Source organism: Corythoichthys intestinalis, chromosome 21 (assembly GCF_030265065.1).
Source record: "Corythoichthys intestinalis isolate RoL2023-P3 chromosome 21, ASM3026506v1, whole genome shotgun sequence".
In the NCBI taxonomy this organism is placed as follows: domain Eukaryota; kingdom Metazoa; phylum Chordata; class Actinopteri; order Syngnathiformes; family Syngnathidae; genus Corythoichthys; species Corythoichthys intestinalis.
In genome coordinates this window covers 37292959-37317776 of record NC_080415.1, presented here as the reverse complement: position 1 = coordinate 37317776, position 24818 = coordinate 37292959, and the positions used below count along the sequence as shown (strand labels likewise).

The 24818-nt window shown below is 38.8% G+C and overlaps 2 protein-coding genes across 8 annotated transcripts in view; both read right to left on the bottom strand.

Moving 5' to 3' along the window:
- Positions 1-248: 248 nt before the first annotated feature.
- Positions 249-13307, bottom strand: rfng (RFNG O-fucosylpeptide 3-beta-N-acetylglucosaminyltransferase). The gene is made up of 9 exons (XM_057825209.1): positions 12621-13307; positions 9397-9948; positions 7085-7133; positions 6888-6990; positions 6655-6808; positions 4619-4704; positions 4170-4335; positions 3837-3922; positions 249-3763 (listed from the first exon to the last, which is right to left on the bottom strand). Exons 2-9 carry the CDS (start codon positions 9880-9882, stop codon positions 3688-3690), a joined length of 1206 nt encoding a protein of 401 aa, XP_057681192.1. The 5' UTR covers positions 9883-9948; positions 12621-13307; the 3' UTR covers positions 249-3687.
- Positions 13308-14206: 899 nt separating this feature from the next.
- Positions 14207-24818, bottom strand: part of LOC130909569 (V-type proton ATPase 116 kDa subunit a 1-like) — a 40513-nt gene continuing 29901 nt past the window's right edge. For 4 of the 7 annotated variants that reach the window (XM_057826208.1, XM_057826210.1, XM_057826212.1 and 1 more), the window contains 3 exons: positions 24545-24662; positions 24159-24330; positions 14207-16970 (listed from right to left, as the gene is read on the bottom strand). In XM_057826208.1, coding sequence (XP_057682191.1) covers positions 16877-16970; positions 24159-24330; positions 24545-24662 — 384 coding nt within the window. In that variant the 3' untranslated portion in view covers positions 14207-16876. The remainder of the gene's footprint in view (positions 16971-24158; positions 24331-24544; positions 24663-24818) is intronic. The other 3 variants (XM_057826211.1, XM_057826214.1, XM_057826215.1) reach the window with 2 other exon arrangements.

Sequence of the window (24818 nt, the reverse complement as noted above, 5' to 3'; positions counted from 1 at the left end):
TTAGGGATAGAAATTTATATTTTTCCAATAATGAGAAAAATAAAAAGTAATAATAAATATAAAAGACGAAACCACCAAGTGAGACACAACTGCAACTCGCATTTCAAACACAAAGTGGCGGTAGTGTCCCTTTATAAAGTACACGTCACATAATACAGTATTTTGTTGCATGATAATAAGCACTTTGGGAAAAAATGGATATAAAGTCTTGAAACGTGACTCAGAAATGTTTTATTTCCCAAACAACACTGCATGAATGAAAGAAAACACATCAGAGTTTCAAGCACTGACCTGCAGTGACACACATTTGGATTTGCGCATGTGAGCAAGTTAACAAAACAGACAAAAACTATACAAGTTGAAATACTGATTGATGGTAGAATGGAGCCATATAATTTACAAGAGCTGTTAGACCCAATAACTCAAACCTGACAGGGATGGTCTTTTTTTTAGGTATCTAACTTTACCATTCCAAAAATATGTAAAATCTCAGGTTGGACAATGAAAACTGTTATCCAATTAACATTCCAATGATTAACATAGCACATTGTAAATTTTGCATGTATTTGCACACCCAATTTTATTAATATATGGTTGACATTGTTCAATCAGATCTGTGGAATTCAACATCCAAATAGGAAAAATAAGTCAAAGTTGTGTTTAAAAGGACATGCATAGTTAACGTTTAATGACCAAACGGAAAATCACTTTGGCATTTTGCATTTCATGAACACATGCACAGTCAAAATAGTGCAAAGACCATAAACGTGGGTGGTTCTGAAGCTAACAACATAAAAAACAAATAATAATAAAATAAAATCGGATACAGGTCATTGGCTTCAGTTAAAAAAACAAAACTGTTAAATTCATCCATTATGCACATGCAAGTACCTCATCTCATTCTTGAGTCGTCATCCTTCATTATTTTGAGCAACATAATACAATATTCAGTCTATTGATATTTATATATATTTGAACAAAATGGAAATGCAAAACATTCCGTTGAAGAACTGAATCAAACTACCACTGGGTAGAAAAACACACAGGCAGCAAGTAGAAGAAATTATTTTTCACTTTTAACCACTCACATACCACTGAGGCTAAGCCAAGCACATTGCTGAGCTAAAACACTGAATTCAGAAAAGCAAAAATGAAACATTAAAACAGTCTAATGCCACGTCAGTCTGAACACTGAGCAATATGCAAGATTGGTGACCTAAAATGGTACTGCAACCAGGATCACATTATTGGAGCGCACAACATCCCTTTGGGGCTGCCGGATAAGTGCTTCGCAATGGAGAATCAAGCTGCACTATCATACCAATTTTTCATACTTGTAGTACAAGTACACGCAAGTATGCATTCTTGTAGTACAAGTACACGCAGGTACACATGCTTGTAGTACAAAACTCATGTGCTTGTAGCACATGTCCACGCAAGTACACGTGCTTGTAGCACTAGAATACGATCTTATAGTACAAGTACACCTAAGAATTTGTGCTTGTAGTACAACTCTCATGTGCTTGTAAGTCCACATGCTTGTAGTACAAGTACAGCAAAGTACACATGCTTGTAGTACTAGTACATGTTCTTATAGTACAAGTACACGCAAGTACACGTGCTTGTAGTACTAGTACATGTTCTTATAGTACAAGTACTCCTAAGAACTTGTGCTTGTAGTACAACTCTCATGTGCTTGTAAGTCCACATGCTTGTAGTACAAGTACAGCAAAGTACACGTGCTTGTAGTACTAGTACATGTTCTTATAGTACAAGTACACGCAAGTACACGTGCTTGTAGTACAAGTACACCCAAGTACATGTGCTTGTAGTACATGTCCACGCAAGTACACGTGCTTGTAGTACATGCCCATGCAAGTACATGTGCTTGTAGTACTAGTACACGTTCTTCTCGTACAAGTACACACAAGTACACGTGCTTGTAGTTCAGGTACACGCAAGTAGACGTGCTTGTAATTCAGGTACACGCAAGTACACGTGTTTGTAGTACTAGTACACGTTCTTATAGTACAAGTACACATGCTTGTAGTAAAAGTACACACAAGTACACGTGCTTGTCGTACATGTCCACGCAAGTACACATGCTTGTAGTACTAGAATGCGTTCCTATAGTACAAGTACACACAAGTACACGTGCTTGTAGTTCAGGTACACGCAAGTAGACGTGCTTGTAGTTCAGGTACACGCAAGTACTGCTTGTTGTACAAGTACACGTGCTTATAGTACATGCCCACGCAAGTACATGTGCTTGTAGTACATGCCCACGCAAGTACACGTGCTTGTAGTACATGCCCACGCAAGTACATGTGCTTGTAGTACTAGTACACGTTCTTTTCGTACAAGTACACGCAAGTACACGTGCTTGTAGTTCAGGTACACACAAGTACACGTGCTTGTAGTACATGTCCACCCAAGTACACGTGTTTGTAGTGCTAGTACATGTTCTTATAGTACAAGTACACATGCTTGTAGTAAAAGTACACACAAGTACACGTGCTTGTCGTACATGTCCACGCAAGTACACATGCTTGTAGTACTAGAACGCGTTCCTATAGTACAAGTACACGCAAGTACACATGCTGATCGTAGAAGTACATGCAAGTACACGTGCTTGTAGTACATGTCCACGTACATACACGTGCATGTAGTACTAGTACACGTTCCTATAGTCCAAGTACATGCAAGTACACATGCTTGTCGTAGAAGTACACGTTTTTGTAGTACAAGTACATGCAAGTACACGTGCTTGTAGTACTAGTACAGGTTTCTCCAGTACAAGTAGACATGCTTGTAGTACATGTACATGCAAATACATGTGTGTAGTCTGCTTTCTTACAGTACTACTACACACATGTACACGTGCTTGTAGTACTAGTACCCATTCTTATAGTACAAGTATGCAATGGTGAATCAAGCTATGCTATCATACCAATGTTTCATTCCAATCAGAAGCTAGAAAATGCATTTTGTGAAGAAAATCTGTGGGTAGCTTTGCTGTGCTGGTCAGTATACTTGTAGTACATGCCCACGCAAGTACGCGTGCTTGTAGTACTAGTACACGTTCCTGTAGTACATGTACATGCAAGTACACATGCTTGGCCCAGAAGTACACGCAAATACACGTGCTTGTAGTGCATGTACACGCAAATACACGTGCTTGCAGTACAAATACACGCAAGTACAGGTGCGTGTAATACAAATACACGCAACACGCAAGTACACACGCTAGTAGTACAAGTATACATGCTTGTCTCACTAGTACATGTACTTAAAATACTAGTAAATGCATGTAATACGTTTTTGTAGTACAGGTACACGTACTTGAAGTATATCCTCTTTCCACAATACAGGAGTTCTGTGCATTAGAGTCATGGTTTCATCATCATTTTTTTTCTGTTGTTTTGTTTCATGATCATTCTAAAGGAATCTTCAGATTCCCAAGACACCATTGACCACTTTCTACTAATTTCTGTTAGCCACTCTCTGGCTTAAAGGCCACACCTTTGTGTTTAGTGTGAGTTTGGCAAAAGAATCATGTCTAACACTCATGAGGTAGGAGGCGAGTTAGCTCGGAATTAAAGCATCAGTTGTGAGGAAATCTCGACTTCAGAGAGCACGCTAGCTCATTATGTTTTATGGAGTTGCTGGATGAAGGTACCGTGGAAGTCACTTTCTGCTATGAGGTTTAGGCTTTGGACACCAGTCAGTATCAGGATATAGTAGGCAGTGGACTGTCTTAAACCTGTAAAATTGGAAAGGTTTTTTGTCAATGCTTGTGTGTGCGAACTGAGGACCATTATCACTTTTCTTCTTACCTTGTTGGGTCTTCAAGTAGTGAAAAGCCTCCAGCAATGCTGACCACGTTTCGTCGGTTCTCATAGCCACCATAGCTAAGTGTAACCTATTGGAGAAATGCAAAGTAAGACTTTAGCAGCTCTGACTCAGAAATCTAGAGTACTAAATGACTAACATTCTTAATGATAATAAAAATACAGTTTTAGATCATATTATTTTTTTAAAAAGGGCAATTCTGTAATTCTAATACATTCACGGCTTTTATATTTTAAGCAATTATCGATGTATTTTTTAGTGGAAAGACTACATTTACCTCTTGTGAGATCAAGCTATAAGACAACAAAGACACTGACCTGCTCCAAAACACTGTCTGTGGGCAACTTTTGGAGATTCTCCAAGTGGGAGTGGAAGAGGTGCGTGTGTATTAATGAGACTTCCAACAGAGCCTCAATAATGTAGCCAATAGTACAATCATCTGGGAGCCGTATCTTCTCTGCAGTGCTGATGAAATTCCCCAAACTAAAACCACAAGACAGATGGTTAGAGGCGAACCAATTCATAAAGCATTACCTTTCAAAATATCATTTTGGGTAGCATTTTTTCAGATGTAATCATGCTCACTTCACAACAGTTACTAGGATGTACAATTGGTCAATTGTCTTTTTGGGGGTGAAGTTTGCAGAAGGTCGATTGTACTAAACCGGAGTCCGAATCAGAGCACTCACACAAGTCAAGTGTCTTCGTTGGACCCTAAGGTCAGTAAGACAATTAAAAGTTGTTATGAGGAGAGGGCATGACCCACCTGGCCCATGGACTCATTTTCAATGCCAGACCTCGGCTGATACAAAAACCTGCGCCACCAGTTGCAAACCAAAACTTGACTGAGACCTGAAACGCAAATGTAAAATTAATACTTGAAGTCATTTTATCTACTGTAGCTACGACTATTAGCAACAAAATCAGGGAAATCACTCATCGAAACCTTTACAAGTGGACTAAAGTGACATTTTTCATTAACATGCCATTCTTTGGCATGAGTGCCATGTACTGTAAATCTCACGACACAAATTTAAATGCAGAATACTGATATCAATGTTTACTATCTACTCAATTGGAAGCCCTGATGTTAAAAAACAACAATAACACACTGTGCAACATTGTCTCTTAACTACAGGTCGACCGATACATCAGCCGGCTGACATATCGGGCCGATATGTGGACTTTTTTTAAAAAACCAACTTTAACATTAACAAACAAACAAAAAAAGCCGATAAAAAAGAATTTTGATCAGGCATGTATGTGGGCAACTGTGGCCGCCGCTGACTGACGGTAGGACCCCGGAAGGACCCTACAGCAGCTTAAAGACAGGCCGCTACAGGAAGCATCAGGCTTGTCCATTTAGTAAATATTGTAATTTTTTTACATTACACGAAAGAATATGCAAGGTTGCTTTAGCCTTCGAATGTGTTTAAAGAGTGATCCTTGTACTCTAATTGTAACTCGTAGCGTTAGTGTAGCATTTGCGTTAGCATCAGCTTTAGCGTGGCGAAAATCCTCTTAAACTCTCACTTGTTTACATCTCGTCGTGACGTCCTGGTGGGTTGAATCATTTGAAAATAATGTACTGTTCTTGCTGAGTGTGTATAATTGTAAAAAGAAGTGCTGTGTTCATTGGTTTTGTAGCACTAGTTAATTAATCCTGTAAATCTCAGGTCATCTTTATAAATTGGAAGCCGTTGAAGCAATTGTTTAACTCATTCACTCCCAGCTATTTTCACCGGTGCGCCCCCATTCGCTCCCGGCCGTTTTACTGGATTTTGACTGATTTTGCAAGACCCACAGAAAATTCTGTTCTATTGCTATATAAACATGGAACCCACCAAAAGAAAGATTAGACTCTCTTCTTTCAGCAGGAAAAAAAGTTCCTATGTTTTTCCATTCCTTAGAAATCAGCATTAGAAAATAGCTTAGTTCGAGCAATTTTCCAATTTCTGATGAAAAAAACAGAGGAATTGAGCTTTTTGTGAAAGCATACATTTCAAACATAACTTTGACTTTAACACAGCTATTTTTTGCTTTAGTCACATCCCAAACATATGAATAATGTTTTCCTTTTACAAAATAATATCAACAACAAAAAAATAGAGCTTTTGGTAGCAAAGTAACAACTTATTTACACATAACTGAGAAATGACGCTGTTGACACTTTTCCCTCATCGCCGCCTGTATCGTAAAGATGTTTTATTTTGAGTCTCTGCAGGGTCTGCTCAGCGAGCACTAGGACTTAACGGCATCGTCCGCTGCACTGGTGGTCCTGGTCGTTCTGCTCGGTCGTCCAGCGCCTGGCATCCCGGGCGTCCTGTAGGTTGTTCTGCTCGTCGTCCGCCTCCTGGACGTCCGTTCGGTCGTCTCCCGCCGGCACCCCGGCCGTTCATTGCCGTTGAATCGGGTTGTGGGTTTTACCAAATGCACTCCTGCCTTCCAGTGGCCAGTTTTATTGCTTTAAAATGGATTTTCAGCTTTGTGCTTTGGAGCTAAATTGAATCAGAACCTAGAGATGTCGCTTGTATAAAAATTTAAAAAATGGTAAAAGACGTATAAATACGTCTTTGGGACACTGAAACAATTAAAAATAGAACGTATTTATACGTTTTTGGGAGCAAATGAGTTAAACAATTGCCCTTCATTACATACATGCTTTAAAAAAAGTATATCAAATATCGGCTTACAAAATCGGCTTTGGATATCGGCAATAGGCTGAATTTTTTTTTTAAGATATCAGTACTCTTAACATGTCTTGGACCTGATTTAAAACGCAACTGAGGTGACCATACTCACCAATCCATTGCTTTTGACCCTCTCGGCAGCTTCGATAGGGTGGTCGAGACTGGGCCGACCAAGGTAAACATCTTGGCTGTGGTGGTAGGAAGAGAGCAGTTGCAACAAGCTTGGTAGGATCACGTAGTTATCATCATCCACATGGCAGAACCACCTCAAGAAAAATGCACAAAAATATGACTCAACATATCGTTTGTATTCAGATTAGACCTACGCAATATTAGTCTACTCACTTTTTCTGAGACTCAATGAATTTATCATATTCAACAGACATCTTGCAGCAGAGAGCCTGTCGAGTGTGAGCTGCAGAGCAGTTGGTGTTAATAATATTTGCACCTATAAAACAAGATATATGGATGACAAAAAGTTTTAATATTTGATGGTATTTTTTTTCCCAACTATTTGTTAAATGATCGTTTGGCAAATTTACCTGTTCTCCTCTGCAACTCTTTATCGTCTCCATCTGAGAATAAGTAAGTCTGTAAGACATAAAGACAAACTGTAAACTTGCCCTCTAGTGGCTACAGTGAATAACTCATGTAACATGGCTGAATCCAGCAGCTCCCTGTTAAGACCAACATAAGGTTGTATGTTTTTGTTTGGGCTAATATAATTGTTTACGCGTTTGTAATTTAGTTCTGAGGTATATTTATCAGTTTTTTGTGGGAATATATGTGCCTTGTGCTACAACCAATGATGGGTAGAGTAGCCAAAAATTTGACTCAAGTAAGAGTAGCTTTACTTCAAAATAATATTTCTCCCACAAGAAAATCAGCCGTGCGTCTGTCCTCCGGAAAAACAAACAAACTTCGGCGCTGTCAAAAATCGTCGTATTTTGAGCATGTCGTCTAATGTAGAAACAAATGGCGAGTCAAATTTTACGTTGGACGCCGAAAACATTGCGTGTCGAAGCGATCGTATGTCCAGGTTCCACTGTATTGTTATTATAAATAAATATTTTAACAACAAACAATTTTTAAAAATGTTTAAAGCCTAAAACTTGTCTTGGGAGACTAAAACATAACGAAATGAATGCTAGTTTTTGTCTGACGAAACAACAACCTGATGAAAATTCGCCATTTTTGTCATAATTTTACAATGTATAACTTTTGCGTATCGTATGTACTGTTAGCACGCATCGTAGCAGTGTTTGGTCGTGCCATTCATGTAGCGTGCTGCTTTTGTTCCCGTATCTTGGCTAGATATGCCATGTTGCTTTAGGATTTAAAAGTCTGTGCTGACTGATCATCACACACTAAATATAACTCGGAGCGTTAGCATAGTGTTCGCGTTAGCATTAGCATTTACATACCTGTCAACCCGAGGCCTTTGGCAATCTTACAAATAGTGACGTATGCCATTACAAATTGGTGACTAATCTTACAACGTTGTATATAGCGTGCAATATGAAACAAAAATAAAACTTAATTTTTAAGATAATAGGAATTTATTGGTAATATTGTAACATATCACCTGGAGCAATCAAAGAACAATCAATATGTACAGCTACATCATGATTACTAAAATTAAAAGTGACTTTTGTTGTAATTGTAGGTAGCACTTTTGGCAATTTCTATCATGTCTTTTGATGGCTGCACTTCAGCTCGCAATTCAGTTTGACTTGAAGGTAGTTCGTTAGTGAGTCCAAATATAAATTAAAAAGGTCAATTGATAAAATGAACTCACCGATGCAATCTTTGAGTCAGGGAACATTTCTTTTGCTAATTCTGAGAAGTGATCAGCAATAGTTGCAGGCAAATTGTGTTCGGCAACAAATTGGCAGAATGAAATCTCCTTTTTCGTCTCTTTTCATTCTGCATCTTTATGACCAGTGTCATTAATCTTACTTTTAAAAAGTAATGAATTAGTTACAAATTACTTCTCCCAAAAAGTAATTGCGTTAGTAGCTCAGTTACCTAAATGTAAGAGTAATTAGTTACTTGGCAAAGTAACTGTTTTTTACCTTTCAAGGTTTTTTATTTTTTCCAAAAAACAAAAAAAAAACAAAAAAAAACATAGTAACCTTTGCTATGTTTGGAAGTCATTTATTTATTATTTCATTTCGACGTGAAAGTTTTTAAACTGTTTCATCATTTAAAGATAGATTCAAGTCAAGATTTTGCCGATTTAGGAGTATTTTAGATAAAAAGTTACTTAGGTTCGCTAGGAAGGTTCACTACAACAGAACCATTCTGAGAAGTGTACTGTTCTAAAATGGCGGCTGTTTACTAACGCCACCAAGTCTGTCATTTCACATGTATTATGTCATATTATGTCATTATGCATGAAATATCTAGGCGTAGATTGTAAGCTGTCGGCTACAGTCAGGAAATATTGGAGCCACCTAGCCTAGCATCGCGTTTGCAACAGCGTCATTAACAAACACTTCACTCTCTCAGTGTCTCTGACTTTTCTCACGTCATTCAACCAATGTAGTAACGCATAGTAACGCACAATGTCCCGTTGCCGAAATGGTGTTAAAATCCGAACGGAGAAAAAAAAACAATGCACGAAAAACGTACAGATTTTGAGCGGACGGCGTACACATTTAAAAATCAGTGCTCACTTGCACAAATTACCCTGAAACCGTACAACTTGACAGGTATGCATTTAGCATCGTCTTAGACTCTTGGAAAACTTTTTACATATAGTTACATACAGTTACCAATGGCCAAAACAAATGTAGTATCTCATTTAGTTTTGAAAAAATTGTTATGCTTCGAAAAGTTAAATTTCTCTCACTTGTTCTTTAGCCCGTGATATCCAGGTTTGAATAAGCAGCTCCAGTCGGGATTTGTGGTACTTCCTCGTGGTTTTAACGGCGATAAAAATATCCTTTAATTCCAAAAGGTCGCGTGCACCAGGTCCAGCAAGTTCTTGTACTTCAGCGTTGGAATCTGTATCAGAGGAAGTCCCCCTGTAGTCATCGTTCTCAAAAAGTTCAGTCTCTAAGGTGTCATTCGTGCCTCCTGAGCTTATATTCAACCCCGTATCAGGGTCACCAGCAGAATCTGACACAGTGGGAGGCCCGGATATCTGCTGTGAATTGGACGCTGAGGTCCTGACTTGAGGTCGGGGCTGGGGCAAGTCCACCTGGCGGGCCGTCGGTTGGAAGGCTGGTATGAGCAGCAAGAGGAGCCCGCAGAACAGAAGGGAAAACAGGAAGCCAACCTTACTGAGGCCCACCGACGCTATGTGCATTCTGGCGGGTCGACGGAGAAGGTGCATCAGCCTCCAGGGCTGAAGCCACTTTCCACGCTGCCTCGTCCCATTCTCACTCCATCACGCCGAAATCTGCATTTGATATTTATAAGACATTACATCCTAAACGTTCACATCTTTACCCTACAGCCCTTTGGGTGATAGTGTGGAGAGTTTCAATAAGACAGTCTAGATGCGTTCCTTTGTGATTAACACACCACTTAGGGGCCGTTTACATGGTGACTCGCCGAGAATACGAAAAATTTCAAATTTGCATTTGCATTTCCGTCTCCATTTGAACAATGTCACGATTCCGCATGAAAACGATGTAGTATTCATGCCAGGCCTTAGGGGGCAGTGCAGATTTACTGGGCGCCAGAGAATGATGCACTTTGACCCCACCAAGCTCCATCAGCCCGGAAAATAATATCCCCGCCCACTCGAAGCAATGTCATTTTTCTTTTGTTCAAAAAGGCACGAAATTGAAACGTTCAACATATTTAATTTAAAAATATCATTAAAACAGTAAGTTAAAGCCGACATTCCGTCATATTTGCTGTTTTTAATGTTTAGTAGCACCGCTGCGCACGCCCAATGTGACGTGTACGAGTGCTGACGTTGACAGCGCGGTCTCGAGCCGCAGGAGCCTTTAATACGCATGCCGAGGAAGCCCCCCTCAATCCCCCGCAATCGGATTCTTCCACTTTGGAGGCAGGATTCACAATTTTTCGTCTTAGCCTTCCATCTTCGCCGACACCATATGCACGCGAGGCGAGTCCGCAACTCAGTCATTGCGTCTTTGTGTCGCAGAGTCGCCATGTAAACTGCCCCTTAGTAGAGTTGACGGTCATGTGAAAATGTGTAAAGTAGATATACTGAGAATGGATTCTAGTAAGAGTTGGTGAATGTGCTAAATTAGCAATCATATTTTCGATGTATGGGCCTATATTTGAAGTAATGGATAAATGTACATTTTAAATTGGAATACCAGCCAGGAGTTGAAGGTTTGTGAATATTGACGTTGACATGAGCATTTACAAAAATGTTAGCCTTGTTAGAAGGAGGAAAACTGGAAAAAGCAGGCTAACGAACGTGTGTCATCTTCTAGCCTAAGTGATTAAAACATGAGTTAAGCTATTGTACATATGTGGTATAATGATTAGTGCTGCAGTGATTAATCGTTTAACTTGAGTAATTTGATTATTTAAAAAAAAAACAAAACAAAAAACTTTTTTTTAAGTGTTTGCATTTAGTTGTATTGATTTGTCTCTAGTGGCAACAGTGAATATGACATAACTTATTTAATAGGGCTGAATCCAGTTGCTCCCTGTTAAGACCAACACAAGGTAAATTTTTGTTTGAGCTTATGTTTTTTATGAATTCGTAATTCAGTTTATAAGTACATTTAACCATTTTTTGTGAGAATATGTGTTTGAACAATCTGTTAGGAGCATTGTAAAAAAAAAAAAAAAAAAAACGTCGGCATTTTATAGCATTTGAGCTAGCGGACTTTTGCTATGTAAGTTAGCCATTTGTTATTTTGTTGCACTTAGATCCTCACAGTATTAGTATCGCCCAATACCACACAGCCGAGTATCGGAATCGTTATTGGGAGCCAAAAATGGTATTCTTGCAATACAAGCACATAATAGGATGATTCGTACTTACCAATTAATAAGTGGTAATAGTACGGTAAGTGGTAAAGCTCATCTTTCCCACAGCCCGTGAAGGCTGCATAAATTGTACAACCAAATGGTTAAATAACGTGATATAATTATATTAGGGCTGCAGCTATTGAATATTTTACTAGTCGATTAATCGGTGGACTCGTTAGTTCGAATAATCGAGTAATCGGATAAGGAACATGAAAAATTAAAATACCCGAGCTGAGCCTAAAACGGTATCATTTTTTTTTTCTGAATGAGGATCTATGTACAACAAAGAACAATTGGCTAACTTACACAGAAAAAGCCTGCTAGCTTTAATGCTATAAAAAGTTTATTTATTTATTTATTTATTTATTTATTTTAACAATGCTCTTAACGAATGGTTCAGACACATATTCCCACAAAAAACACGGTTAAATATACCAATAAACTAAATCATGAATGCATTAAAAAACATTAGCTCAAACAACAACTTGGCTAATGTTGGTCTTAACAGGGAGCAGCTGGTTTCAGCCATGAGAAATGAGTTATATCATATTCATTGTTGCCACCCAAATCAATAAAACTACTTGAAAACACTTTCAAAATAAACCAATAAAACGCCAAATTAATTAAACGAATACTCGAAGCAACAAAATTTAAATCGAATATTTTTTTCTAATCGAATACTCGAGTTAATCGATTAATCATTGCAGCACTAAATTATTTATCTATTTTCTTTCATGTCGTAAAGTGTTTTCCACAATTGTCATTTTACTCTCGAAAAGTTGTTTAAGTGCTTTAATATTTCCTAAAATAGTCAAGCTTGTGCTTTAACCTTTTCGCATCTGTACCGCTTCCGTTTTAAGAAAAGCAAATTAAATATTGGCACCAATCAAAATTGTCATGACCACTTGAATGGTGACTATTCTTATTGCTAATACTTTAATATATTTGCTTAAAATAAATATCGCTACGCCTCTCTTTAAATACAAAAAGTTAGCACCTTTTGCCAAGTATTTAACAACACGAGCCTTAAAACACTCACCGTGTAGATTTCTGCTACTAAAGGATGAAGGCACAAAGAATAAAAATAAGACAAAAAGCAGAAAAACTTACCATGAAATATTAGTGGATGCATCCTAAATCTATGTAGTGAGACGCTAAATTCGAACTTTTAACTTGAGCTAAATTAGCTTACTTAAAGAAAACAATCACAAAGAGCGGCGATGTCTTCTTCGTTCGACACAATTTCAGAAAAATCTGTCTTTGGAATGTTAAAATCTTTATCTTGGTCACTAATTCAGGTTAAGTTGTAGCTTTTTTGTCTGAAGACGATTTGAGAAGTTGACGAAAACAAAGTTGCTCTCGGTGCCATTCCATCAAGTATCGGTAAGTAATGTAGGACTCAAAGTTTCCGGAGGTAAACATGTAGTTTCCGGCAATCCCTTTCAAAGTAATGTATGTGTAGATCATTGAAAATATGGAAACAATGCTAATTGAACAATAAAGCGCTTTTACCGCTTTTTAATTATATTTTCAGTTTATTAAAGGGGAAAACATAACGAAGCGTTGAAGGAAAATAAAAGAAGCCATTTAGAATTGTATTTTTTTAAAAATAATTTTGCCCTTGAGAATTTATTTGTAAAATTAGTTGGTAGTTGAACCTTTAAGGGACAGTGGGCACTACAGTGGACAGTTTTTCAGTATTTTTTTTAATTTTGAATGATTATTGTATTTTTTTTTTCTAAAAGAATTTTTATATAACAGTAAATACATTTACACAAACATACCCAGCAAAATCTTAATAAAGTATTACAACAAAATAAACTTTAAACGATACACTATAAAGTGGAATATTTCAGATAAAAGTAAATTCAGGTTTTACGTTGTCTCTAGGCCAGGGGTGTCCAACTCATTTTGCGTTGCGGGCCTCATTATGGCAATTAAATCAGTTAATTTTTTGCAAAATAAGTTAACTCGCTGGCTGCCATTGATAGCACTAGACGTCCAATCAATTTGGTTTGGGAGGGGTGAATGAACGAAATATCTAGCACCGTTGATTGCACAGAAATATGAGCCATAGACTTAATAATGTATTGACGGAACACGGGGCTGATAAATAGGGGGCCTGCATTGTTGGTGAGGCCGTCAAAGCTGACTGAGTGGAATCACAGACAAAAGAGATTTTTTTGGTTGAAAATTCTTGTGAATAAATGCTTAAATCCCTAATTGCTTTACAGATATGGACGTAAAACAGTCTCAATTCTTGGTTAAAAGCAAAAAACACAGAGCAGTTAGCATTTATGTTACGTAAATATGTCGAAGTACAATGCTAGTCTGTTAGTGAATGTTGCTAGCGGCCGCCTGATGTAAACTGAGCTTTTCTGGTGAAAATTCTTGTGAATAAATGCTTAAATCCCTGAATTCTTTATAGATATGGACGTAAAAAAGTCTTGATTCTTGGTTAAAAGCAGAAAAAAAATTATTTTACATAAATACTGCGAACTATGATGCCAATGCAGTAGCAGCTGATTTCTCCCATTGAACATTTCAAAATGCATGCATGGTATGAAAAATATAATAATTACCTATAATCCTCGAAGAAATCTTTTTTTTTTTTGTTGGTCACTTTCATGTAATTTTAGGGGATTTACGGGTCACTCCCTGTATATTTTGGGGTATCTCAGGGCCATTTCTGTACATTTTGGATAATTCCCAGTTGATTTTAGGGCTTTCTGTACATTTTGGATATTTTCCTCTTGATTTTACGGAATTTTCACACAAATTCCGCACAAATCTGCAGTTTTATGGCGAAAATATTAAAGTAAAAGCATGTGATTCTGTCTGTACCGAATAAATGAGCTGAAAACCCCTGCTCTAGGCTGCGGAAGACAAGAAACAAGCTTGAAAAAGATGTAAACCCCAAATCTTTATTGATGACACACTCACAATAACCTTCCAACAGTACCAATAATTTAGCAACACACAAACTTTCATAAAATCTGAAAATCAAAACATGTTCATAGTATTTGTGGCTCCGTCTATAACTTTCCATGGAATAAACAACATAAATACTGAGTGCAGCACGTTGGCAACCGTTCAGTTGAAGGGAGAGCTTTTTGTTTTCGCTCCATATTTAACCATCTATGAACAAATGATCCTCCACAACTTACACAGAAGACATGCAGGACACACCATATATGACTCAAATGTTCCAACAATACAGTAGTATGAAAAAGTATCTGAAGCTTTTGGAATTTCTCACTTTTCTGCCTAAAATCACCATCAAATGTTATATGGCCTTTGTCAAAATCACACCGATGAAATAACAGTCAGCTTTAGCTAAAACCACCCAAACATTTATATGTTTTCATATTTTAATGAGGATAGTATGCAAACAACGACAGAAGGTTAAGAAATAAGTAAGTGAACCATCACATTTATGTTTTGTTTCAACCAGACGCTTCCTGTAGCTGCAGATCAGTCAGGCACAGCGATCAGGACTAATCTTGGCCCATTCTTTTCTACAAAACTGCTGTACTTCAGTCAGATTCCTGAGATGTCTTGCATGAATCGCTGTCTTTTGGTCATGACACAGCATCTCAATGGGGTTCTATTCTGGACTTCAGTATATACACTCCAGAACGTGTATTTTGTTCTTCTGAAACCATTCTGAAGTTGATTTACTTCTGTGTTTTGGATCATTGTCTTGTTGCAGCATCCATCCTCTTTTTAGGTTCAACTGTCTGAACGGCGGCCTCAGGTTTTCCTGCAGAACTTTTGAATTCATTCTTCCACTAATGATTACAAGTTGTCCAGGCCCTGAGGCAGCAAAACAGCCCCAAATCAGGATGCTCACTCCACCATGCTTCACGGTGGGGATGAGGTGTTGATGTTGGTGAGCTGTTCCATTTTTTCCTCTACACATGACGTTGTGTGTTACTCCCAAACAATTCAACTTTGGTTTCATCAATCCACAAAATATTTTGCCAAAACTTCTGTGGGGTGTCCAAGTGCCTTTTTGCAAACATTAAACGATGTTTTTTATTTTTAATTTAAAAAAATTTTTTGTTTTTATTTTATTTTTTAGACAGAAACGGCTTCCTCCGTGGAGCCCTCCCATGAACACCATAGTTTAAATATAGTTGTTGTGTGCATAGATATTGGACTGTGCCAGTGATTTCTGTAAGTCTTTAGCAGACACGCTAAGGTTCTGTTTTACCTCTCTGAGTATTTTGCGCTGAACTCTTAGCGTCATCTTTGGTGGATGGCCACTCATTGGGAGAGAAGCAAAAGTGCCAAATTCTCCATTTGTAGACAACCTCTCTGACTGTCGATTGATGAACATCCAGACTTTCAGAGATGGTTTTGTATCCTCTCCCAGATTTATAAAAATCAACAGTCCTAGTTCTTCAGATAGATCTTTTGACCAAGCCATGATGCACATCAGACAATGCTTCTCATTAAGACAATTCTTACTAGGTGTGTGTTTTATAGTGGCAGGGCAGCTTTAAAACACTCATCAGTGATTGGGCACGCCCATGACTTAAATTGTTTGGTAAAAATTGGTTTCTATTGCTCTTTAAGTCTCGTTAGGCAGAGGGTTCACTTACTTATTTTCCCCTATATGTCATTGTTTGCATGCTATCCTCATTAAAATATTAGAACAGACACTGTTTTTTCATCTGTGTGATTTTGCCAAAGATCAGATCACATTTGATTGGGATTTTATGCAGAAATGCGAAAAATTCCAAAAGGTTCAGATACTTTTTCATACCACTGTAGTTTTTTTTGTCATCTCTGAATAACATTACTTTGTGCGTGTGTTTGTTTTTTTAATATAGTCTATAACTTTGTAGGGAAATAATATTAAAGTAGCGATACGGATCTACATAAATATTGCCATCAATGCCCGACATACTCGAAATACAGAATCATTCTGCTATTAAGACCCATAATTTGACATATTTCATGATTTGGACTACATTTGTCCATTTGGCATTTTCGCTGATGACTCATTCAATTCATTACACTTGGCTGTGCCACAACTACAGTACTGTATATTTCCTTGTACTGATCAGGCAAGGGACGTTTTTCCACATAGAAGTTGTGCACAAACATGCCCATTCAGACTCAAAAACAGGAAATTACACCTGCAGTATTTCACCGTTGCAGCTAATGAAAACAATTAAAAGGAAATCTGCTCGACAGGCGGAAAACACGATGCCAGCGTGACGGGTTCCAGAATGAGTACAGCTGGAAACTTCTGACAATATACAGTACGTGTACCTACAGTATACGGATGTCACACACAACCACTAGAGGGACGTAGAGGATCGCGCGAGGGTTCATGCACGCTGACGGGATGATGATCATTCGTCAAATCTTCCCTCCAGGATGCTCTCGAATGAAAAGGGGACAAACTTGAATCCCTGGCCGGAATAAAACTTATTTTGAAACTCCACCCTGCAAAGGAAAAAAATAGAGGAATAAACAAGTGGTCAGTGTGAAAGTTTCATAACTGTGGAAAAATGTGTCAAAGTTGACAGTGGAAAAACAGTGTTTATTACATTGGGGGAAAAAATGGTAATAGTACGATGGACTATTACGGCCAAACAAAGAAAAATAATAGGACTACAAGTATAAAGTCATAATATTCCAAGATTAAAGTCGTAGTGTTGCCAGAATCAAGGGCGTAGATTTGCATAGGGACAACCTTTCAGGACGCTCAAATTGTGCCCACCAACTTTTAAGCAACCTTATATGGATTATACACTCCTGGCCAAAAGTATTGGTACCCCTGCAATTCTGTCAGATAATGCTCAATTTCTCCCAGAAAATGGTTCAAACACATTTTCCCACAAAATATGGCTAAATGTACTAGGGCTGCAGCTATTCAGCATTCAAAAACCTTTTAGATCTTATTAAAAAAATATACATATACAGTATATACAGTGTATATATATTAGGGCTGTCAAAATTATCGCGTTAACGCGCGGTAATTAATTTTTTAAATTAATCACGTTAAAATATTTGACGCAATTAACGCACATGTTCCGCTCAGACAGTATTCTGCCTTTTGGTAAGTTTTACAGCAAGTTTTTTGTGCTGTCTAACAGCGAACTCTTGTGGTCGCTTTGCGACATGGTTTATTGCTTTCTTGCCAGTTCAATATGGCTGCACGACATCTCGGGCTGACGCCTACGTTGTAATGTTGTGCTTATATGATCCTTGGACAAGATTTGTCCGTAAGTATGGTTGTTGTAAAGAATGTACATATTATGTTAGTAAGCGAAATGTTATATTTTTTGTATGACACGCTTTTTGTTTATGTTTAGTGAGCCTGTATAGCGTGCTAAGCTAACGTTGTTGCTAATCCAATGCTTGTGTACTTTTTTTTTGTAGTTTCACTACGGTCTAAAGAGGACAGTGGTTTGAGGCCATTTTATTAATAAATCAGATGAAAAAGGAAGAAGTCTGATTATTAAGGTGTCGTTCACTAGCTGTCTAGCTTTGGAAAAAGTAGACGCTTCGGAGTGAGGACAGCATAGACAGATTTAAATGAAATTAGAGTGAAATGGCCACTACAGTCCTTATGTACCGTATGTTGAATGTATATATCCATCTTGTGTCTTATCTTTACATTCCAACTAATTATTTTACATAATACATATATAATTTACTGAAAAATATGGCATATTTTATAGATGGTTTGAATTGCGATTAATTGCGATTAATTACGATTAATTAATTTTTAAGCTGTAATTAACTCGATTAAAAATTTTAATTGTTTGACAGCCCTAATATATATATATATATATATTTTTATTATTAAATTTATTAGGATCATGGAAGCTTCCACCTGGGGGAAATATATACATACAGTGTATCCTGTATCCACATAATATAATAAAAATATACAGTACTGTGCAAAAGTTTTAGCCAAGGTCCTGCCTAAAACTTTTGCACAGTGCTGTATATATTTTATTATATATATTTCTTACCTAAAAATGCCATTACGCTTGATAACACACATTACTTAAAGTGCCTGTGACACGAAAACGCATGTTTATTTCATAATACACGCGGTATTATATGCTCCTGAATGATATGGACCGCTTGGATGTGTGTGGAAGCAATCGCTATATTTATTTAGTTTTTTTAATCCCACGCCATGAAAATGAGTGACTTCCGGCTTCGGTCTTGCATTGAGGAGAAGGGCGCTGTGACGTGTACGGGTGAAGGCGTCCTCTTCACTAAACAGCCGTACTGTTGTGTATGAGGACTAAGGATTCAGCTGATTTTGCAGATTAAAACGTTTATTTTTCGCATCACGCCAGCCAAACGGCTACAGAAAAATCTTGCTTTATGAGGGAGAGGCGTGTGCGCCTTTTTGGAGTTTCAAAAGGTTCCCATTCACCGTGGATATTGGCCAAGCCCTACTACTGTGGGACCATTGGACTTACGAGGAAGTGGGTAAACATCTTGTATTATGTAATACATAAAAATCACACAAAAATACACACGGTCCCAGTAAGCCTGGGACCGTGTGCTTTGGTCAGATGAGACCAAGATTGAGCTTTTTGGCAACAAACACTCTAAGTGGGTCTGGCATGCCACGAAAGATGCGCATGCTGAAAAGCACCTCATACCCACTGTGAAGTTTGTGGGTGGGTCAGTGATGCTGTGGGGCTGTTTCGCTTCCAAAGGCACTGGGAACCTTGTTAGGGTGCATGGCATCATGAATGCTTTGAAATACCAGGACATTTTAAATCAAAATCTGTTGCCCTCTGCCCGAAAGCTGAAGATGGGTCGTCACTGGGTCTTTCAGCAAGACAATGACCCTAAACATATGACCTAATCTACACAGAAATGGTTCACCAGACACAAAATCAAGCTCCTCCCATGGCCATCTCAGACCCCAGACCTTGTTTTGTTGGCAAAGGGGGGTTGTACAAAGTATTAACACCAGAGGTGCTAATAATTGTGACACACATTGTTTGATATCAAATATTTTTTTCTTTATATGGGATTTTTTCCCCACTGAATGAATGCACTTGTATTGAAGGTTGGATTTTTCTCTTTTTTTTCCATTAAGGTCCCATATTATTTGAATTAAAAGAAATTATTAGAAGCTAAAAAACACATCTTTTTCAGGGGTGCCAATAATTATGGAGGGCACTGTATCTCATGCATATAGAACTACATGCTAAATGACAGACTCAGTGGCGTTAGTAAACAGCCGCCATTTTAGAGCAGTAAACTTCTCAGAAAAGCACTTTTGTAGTGAACCTTCCTAGCGAACCTAAGTAACTTTTTATCGAAAATACTCCTAAATCGGCAAAATCTTGACTTGAGTCTATCTTTAAAGGTTGAAACAGTTTTAAAATGTTCATATGTCGAAAGTAGACAGAAGGGAACTAATGCAAAAACGGGAGCAATTTTATCAACTTTAACGGTTGATTCGGAACATTAAATGACCTCCAAACATAGCAAAGGTTACTATGTTTTTTGTTTGTTTTTTGTTTTTTTTAATGAAAAAAAAAAACAAACAAACATGTTTTTTTTTTTTTTTCATTTAAAAAAAACAAAAAACATGTTTTTTTTTTTTTTTTTTTTAACGGTAACACCAGTTACTTTGCTAAGTAACTTTTTTACTACTGTGTGTGTATTTCAGTAGTCAGTCACTACACTAGCCAAAGAGCTAAGAGGCATTTTAACAGTCGAAAATGTTTACATTTTAAGTGTTTATTTCATTTTCTTAAAAGCAAAAGAAAGGCAGTTGGAAAAAAAAAAAAAAAAAAAAAAAAAAGCAAACCGAACCGAAATAGTGATCCCAAAACCGAGGTCAGGGCGGGCCCAGCCTATACGCAGATTATGCAGCTGCTTAGGGCCCCTGACCACTAGGGGGCCCCCAATTTGGCAATTGTTTAATTTCTATTCTATTTTTTTTACTACACTTTGCTTTATTTGACTTTTGTGAGTTTTGATACTTGATTGCAAACTTAAAAAAAAAAAAAAAAGTCCTTCCTTAACTTCTGTCTTTCCTTTTTTAGAAAAAGGTTTGGCGCTATCTACTGTAAGTTCTGACAATCATTTGGGTTGAGAAGTTTGAAGTATGCAGTGCAACAAAATCTGATTAATATACAAAATATGGGAGTATGGGTTGGATTGCATGTATGGCTTTCACAGTACACTGTGACGAAATGGCGGGCCAAAAATATGGGCCCCTTTGCATTATTTTGCTTAGGGCCCCCAAATGGCCTGGGCCGGCCCTGACCGAGGTTCAAATCGAACCGTGGGCTACCTGAACCGTTGCACCCCTAATGTTCTGCCATCCAATGAAAGAGCATTAAATTGTTCCGCCTGTCACTATATGTCACAGTTTTACTCTCAGCAATAAAGATATATTTGGTAATAAATAATTCACTAACATGTGAACGTCTATGGCATTTTCATCAAGTAGAATCCAAACGTTCTCAGCACTCCTGATGCATAAAGTATAGTTACACAGTACGTCAAGTACATTTTTCAACATGTAGATGTGGAATAGGGTCTAGCCTGTTTACCCTATCAATTCCATACGAAACTATTACAGTAGCTCTGTTTTCAATTGGAAGGAAATCCTTAAGAATGGGGCGTCAGTTCCTGGCCTCAGTGAGTTAGGGGAGCTGCCAAGGAATGTCTTAAAGCCCTGGCAAATATTTGGTCTACCGGAGCCGTGAGAGGGCAACACTTAAAATGTGGAAAGAAATGAGAGATCCTCTCATCTGCCTCCCCACACATCTGCGGAGATGGAAAAACTCTTCAGCCTTACACATACCGCTGTCCACTTTTGCGCGTGTGCGTGCCGGCAACTCATCAGCACGTGTGTGTGAAGAGCGGACACCAAAGCAGAGGTTTCACGTTGACTGCCGTTAACTCCGAGCGCAACTATTTCCATTCGCTCATATCCGCGAAAAATACCCCGGGACTCTTTTTAACCTTAGCGGCTACCTGTTGAGCTGACACGCTTCTGCTTTATGAAGCGAGTAACATTCTCTGACCAGGGAGGTAATGACATATGGGATTGCAGATGTGAAGGAAAATACCTGGAGATAAGATGCAGATACCTGTTGAGCTTACGTGCATCTGATTTATTAACCGAGGTATAATCTGCAGCATTCTTCAACTGGAGATGAGCTCATACAGGGGGGCATAGATCATTTAGATGTGGACGTTTTGACGGGGTTGGACTACCGCTACAGGTCATGAATTTCCTCACCGCTGTATTTCACGTCTGTTTATCAGTGGCGGATGCTGGTCTTTCAATGAGGGGAAGCTCAAAGTCTGTCCACCTGTAAGTGTTTTGAGTCCCACACGTTAAGTCTCCAAACATAAGCAGCTACAATAGAAAAAAACACCAGAAATAAGATCGATTTTTCGTCGTTTTACGTCGTCTTTAACCCTTAACTTATTTGCTCCCAAAAACGTACAAATACGTTCTATTTTTAATTGTTTCACTGTCCCAAAGACGTATTTATACGTCTTTTACGTTTTTTTTTTCACAAGAGACATCTCTAGGTTCTGATGCAACTTAGCTCCAAAGCACAATGCTGAAAATCCATTTTAAAGCAATAAAACTGGCCACTGGAGGGAAGTAGCGCATTTGGTAAGACCCGCAAGCCGATTCAACGGACCGCACGGCCGGGGAGCCGGCGGGAGACGACCAAGTGCGACGACCAGGCACGTCCAGGATGCCAGGCGGCGGACGGCCGAGCAGAACAACCGAGAGGACGCCTGGGATGCCAGGTGCTGGACGACCGAGCAGAACTACCGGGACCACCAGTGCAGCGGACGATGCCGTTGAGTCCATGCTGCTCGCAGCGCAGAGCCCGCGCCGCTGTGCTCAGCCGCTCACATCCACCGCTACTCAGCCGGAAACGCGCACGGCCAAACCAGTTCCTCCCCAGGAACATAACATGCCCCACACAAGTTCCCCAGGCGAACTTCGCCACAAGGCAGTGGGTCACCACAAAAGACAGACTAAAAAAAAATCCATCTAGATGAGTCAGGCGGCGATGAGGGAAAAGTTTACCTGGCTGTTGTGGCCACAACAGCGTCATCTCTCAGTTCAATAGTTTAGTTATGTGTAAATAAATTGTTACTTTGCAATCAAAAGCTCTATTTGTCTTGTTGTTTGTTATTTTGTCGAAGGAAAACATTATTCAGATGTTATGTTCTGTTAATGGGCGTACCAACTCTCCCTCTGTTATTTTAATGAAGCGTACCAACTCTCTCAATAACAGAGTGGTGTTCTAACAAGTAGCACAAACGAATGGCACCAATTCGGAACCATTTTGCAGTAAATGAGGGGCATAGAGGGCGTCATCACTCGAAATTAATATCTCAAGCCCCCCAATTTACCGCAAAATGGACCCGAATTTTTTTGTGCTCTGTCCGTGCTAGTTGTTAGGACACCCCTCTGTTATTGAGAGAGTTGGTACGCTCTATTAGCTGCGGGAGCGAAGCTACAAAAAAGCTACGAGTGACGTCCCCACACGAAATTAATATCTCAATAAAAGCATAATACTGTATCTACAAAACCGTTGCAGCACAAACGATTAACATCATTTTTATATAAATTTGCGTCTGATGGGGGGGGCAACTTTATGGAGACCTGCAGAGATGGTCACAAAGCACATATAGCAAATTGTCGTCTTAGCTATTATTCATTTATTTATTTTTTTTAACTTCTGGGTCATCGTCTTTGCAATTGTCTTGCGAGCCTTTTGCGGTCGTGGTGCGAGCCATTTGCTGTCGTGTTGTGGCAATTGGCGTTCGCGCTTTTGCCAATTTGCAAACGCGCTTTAGGAATTGGGGATTGTGTTGTGGCAATTTGCATTCGTGCTGCGAGCCATTTGCTGCCGTGTTGTGGCAATTGGGGTTTGTGCTTTTGCCAATTTGCGATCGCGCTTTAGGAATTGGGGATCGTGTTATGGCAGTTTGCATTCCTGCTTTTTTTCTTTTGCAAAGTGTTTGCAATTGGGGTTCGTGCTTTTTCTAATTGCAAAGTGTTTGGACTTTGCATTTCGCCTGACACCTCTCGGCCACCGTAGGTTCGGTACCTTCAGCAAGGTTAAGAACAACTGATCTAGGTTTTATAAATCATGTGAATGAACATACAGTAAATGCTGAAAAGTTTCTTGTAATGCCTACCGACCCACTTCAAATATCATTTATATTGAAAAATAAATAAAAAGATTTTCCTACTTGCTCCTATGTAATTACTACTAACTGTCATCGTGCTTCTGGCAATCCTTTACATTCCAAGTGTGTTGATAATGTACTCCAATAGGCTAATGTTTGACATGTGTGTACTCAGTGTTGCAAGTTGTATCAGGGTGGTGAAGATGGTGCAAGGAGGCGATGGATCAGAAAAAGTTATTTTCAGCCCCTTGAGCTTACAGTTTGGTAAACCACTTTGGGTCAGGAATGTTTCATGTTCCGTTCATTCTTCATGTGCTTGACAAGCTGAAGAACTACGACTTTGGCAAAGATACAGTACTTGATTCAAAAGGTAAAATATGACTGCTTGCTGTGTATTGTACGGACTTGTGAAATCAAAGAAACTGAAATGTTCTAATAACTGAAGGTTGTGTTTGTATTTCTTACCAGTGAAGACGCAAGGCATGCAAAAAGGCGGACAGCCCCTCCATGATGAGCAGAATGGCAACCGTGAGCGTAGCGAATGCGGCGAAGATAATGGTGAGGCCGAAGAAGCCGCCCCCACTCCGGGAAGACAAACCGAGGTGCATCACCATGGACCATAGCACCTCTGACAGCTCTGAATACACACATGGTAGCATAAGTTCTACATAGTTATGCAAAGAAACACAAATGAGTTACTGTATGGAAATCGGTAATTAAGGGCAAAGTTTTCTCTGCAAAGGATACAAGATACAGTATATACCTACATGTACTACTATCTGTCTAGATATGTTGCTGCACTGTTTGTGCTCAGCAAGAAAAATCATTCATATTGTTTGAACAATACTCACGTGCATGAGCCAAACTGAGGGCCCAGAGACGGAGATAAGAGGCCGTGTTGGAGATGCATCCCAGACAGTACTCAATGGTGTGGATCGCCTGATGGACAGCCACGTCACCAAAGTCAAACTGTGGGATAGAAAAATGCTATTAGCATGTATTTGACATTAGATTTTCTTTAGTTATAGAGGTACAAAGGTCAGATTGTTCTGCAGGGCAGCAGTACACTTTTGAAAGCAGGTCAACGACATGCATTAAACTTCCATGTTCCAGAGCTCAAATTAG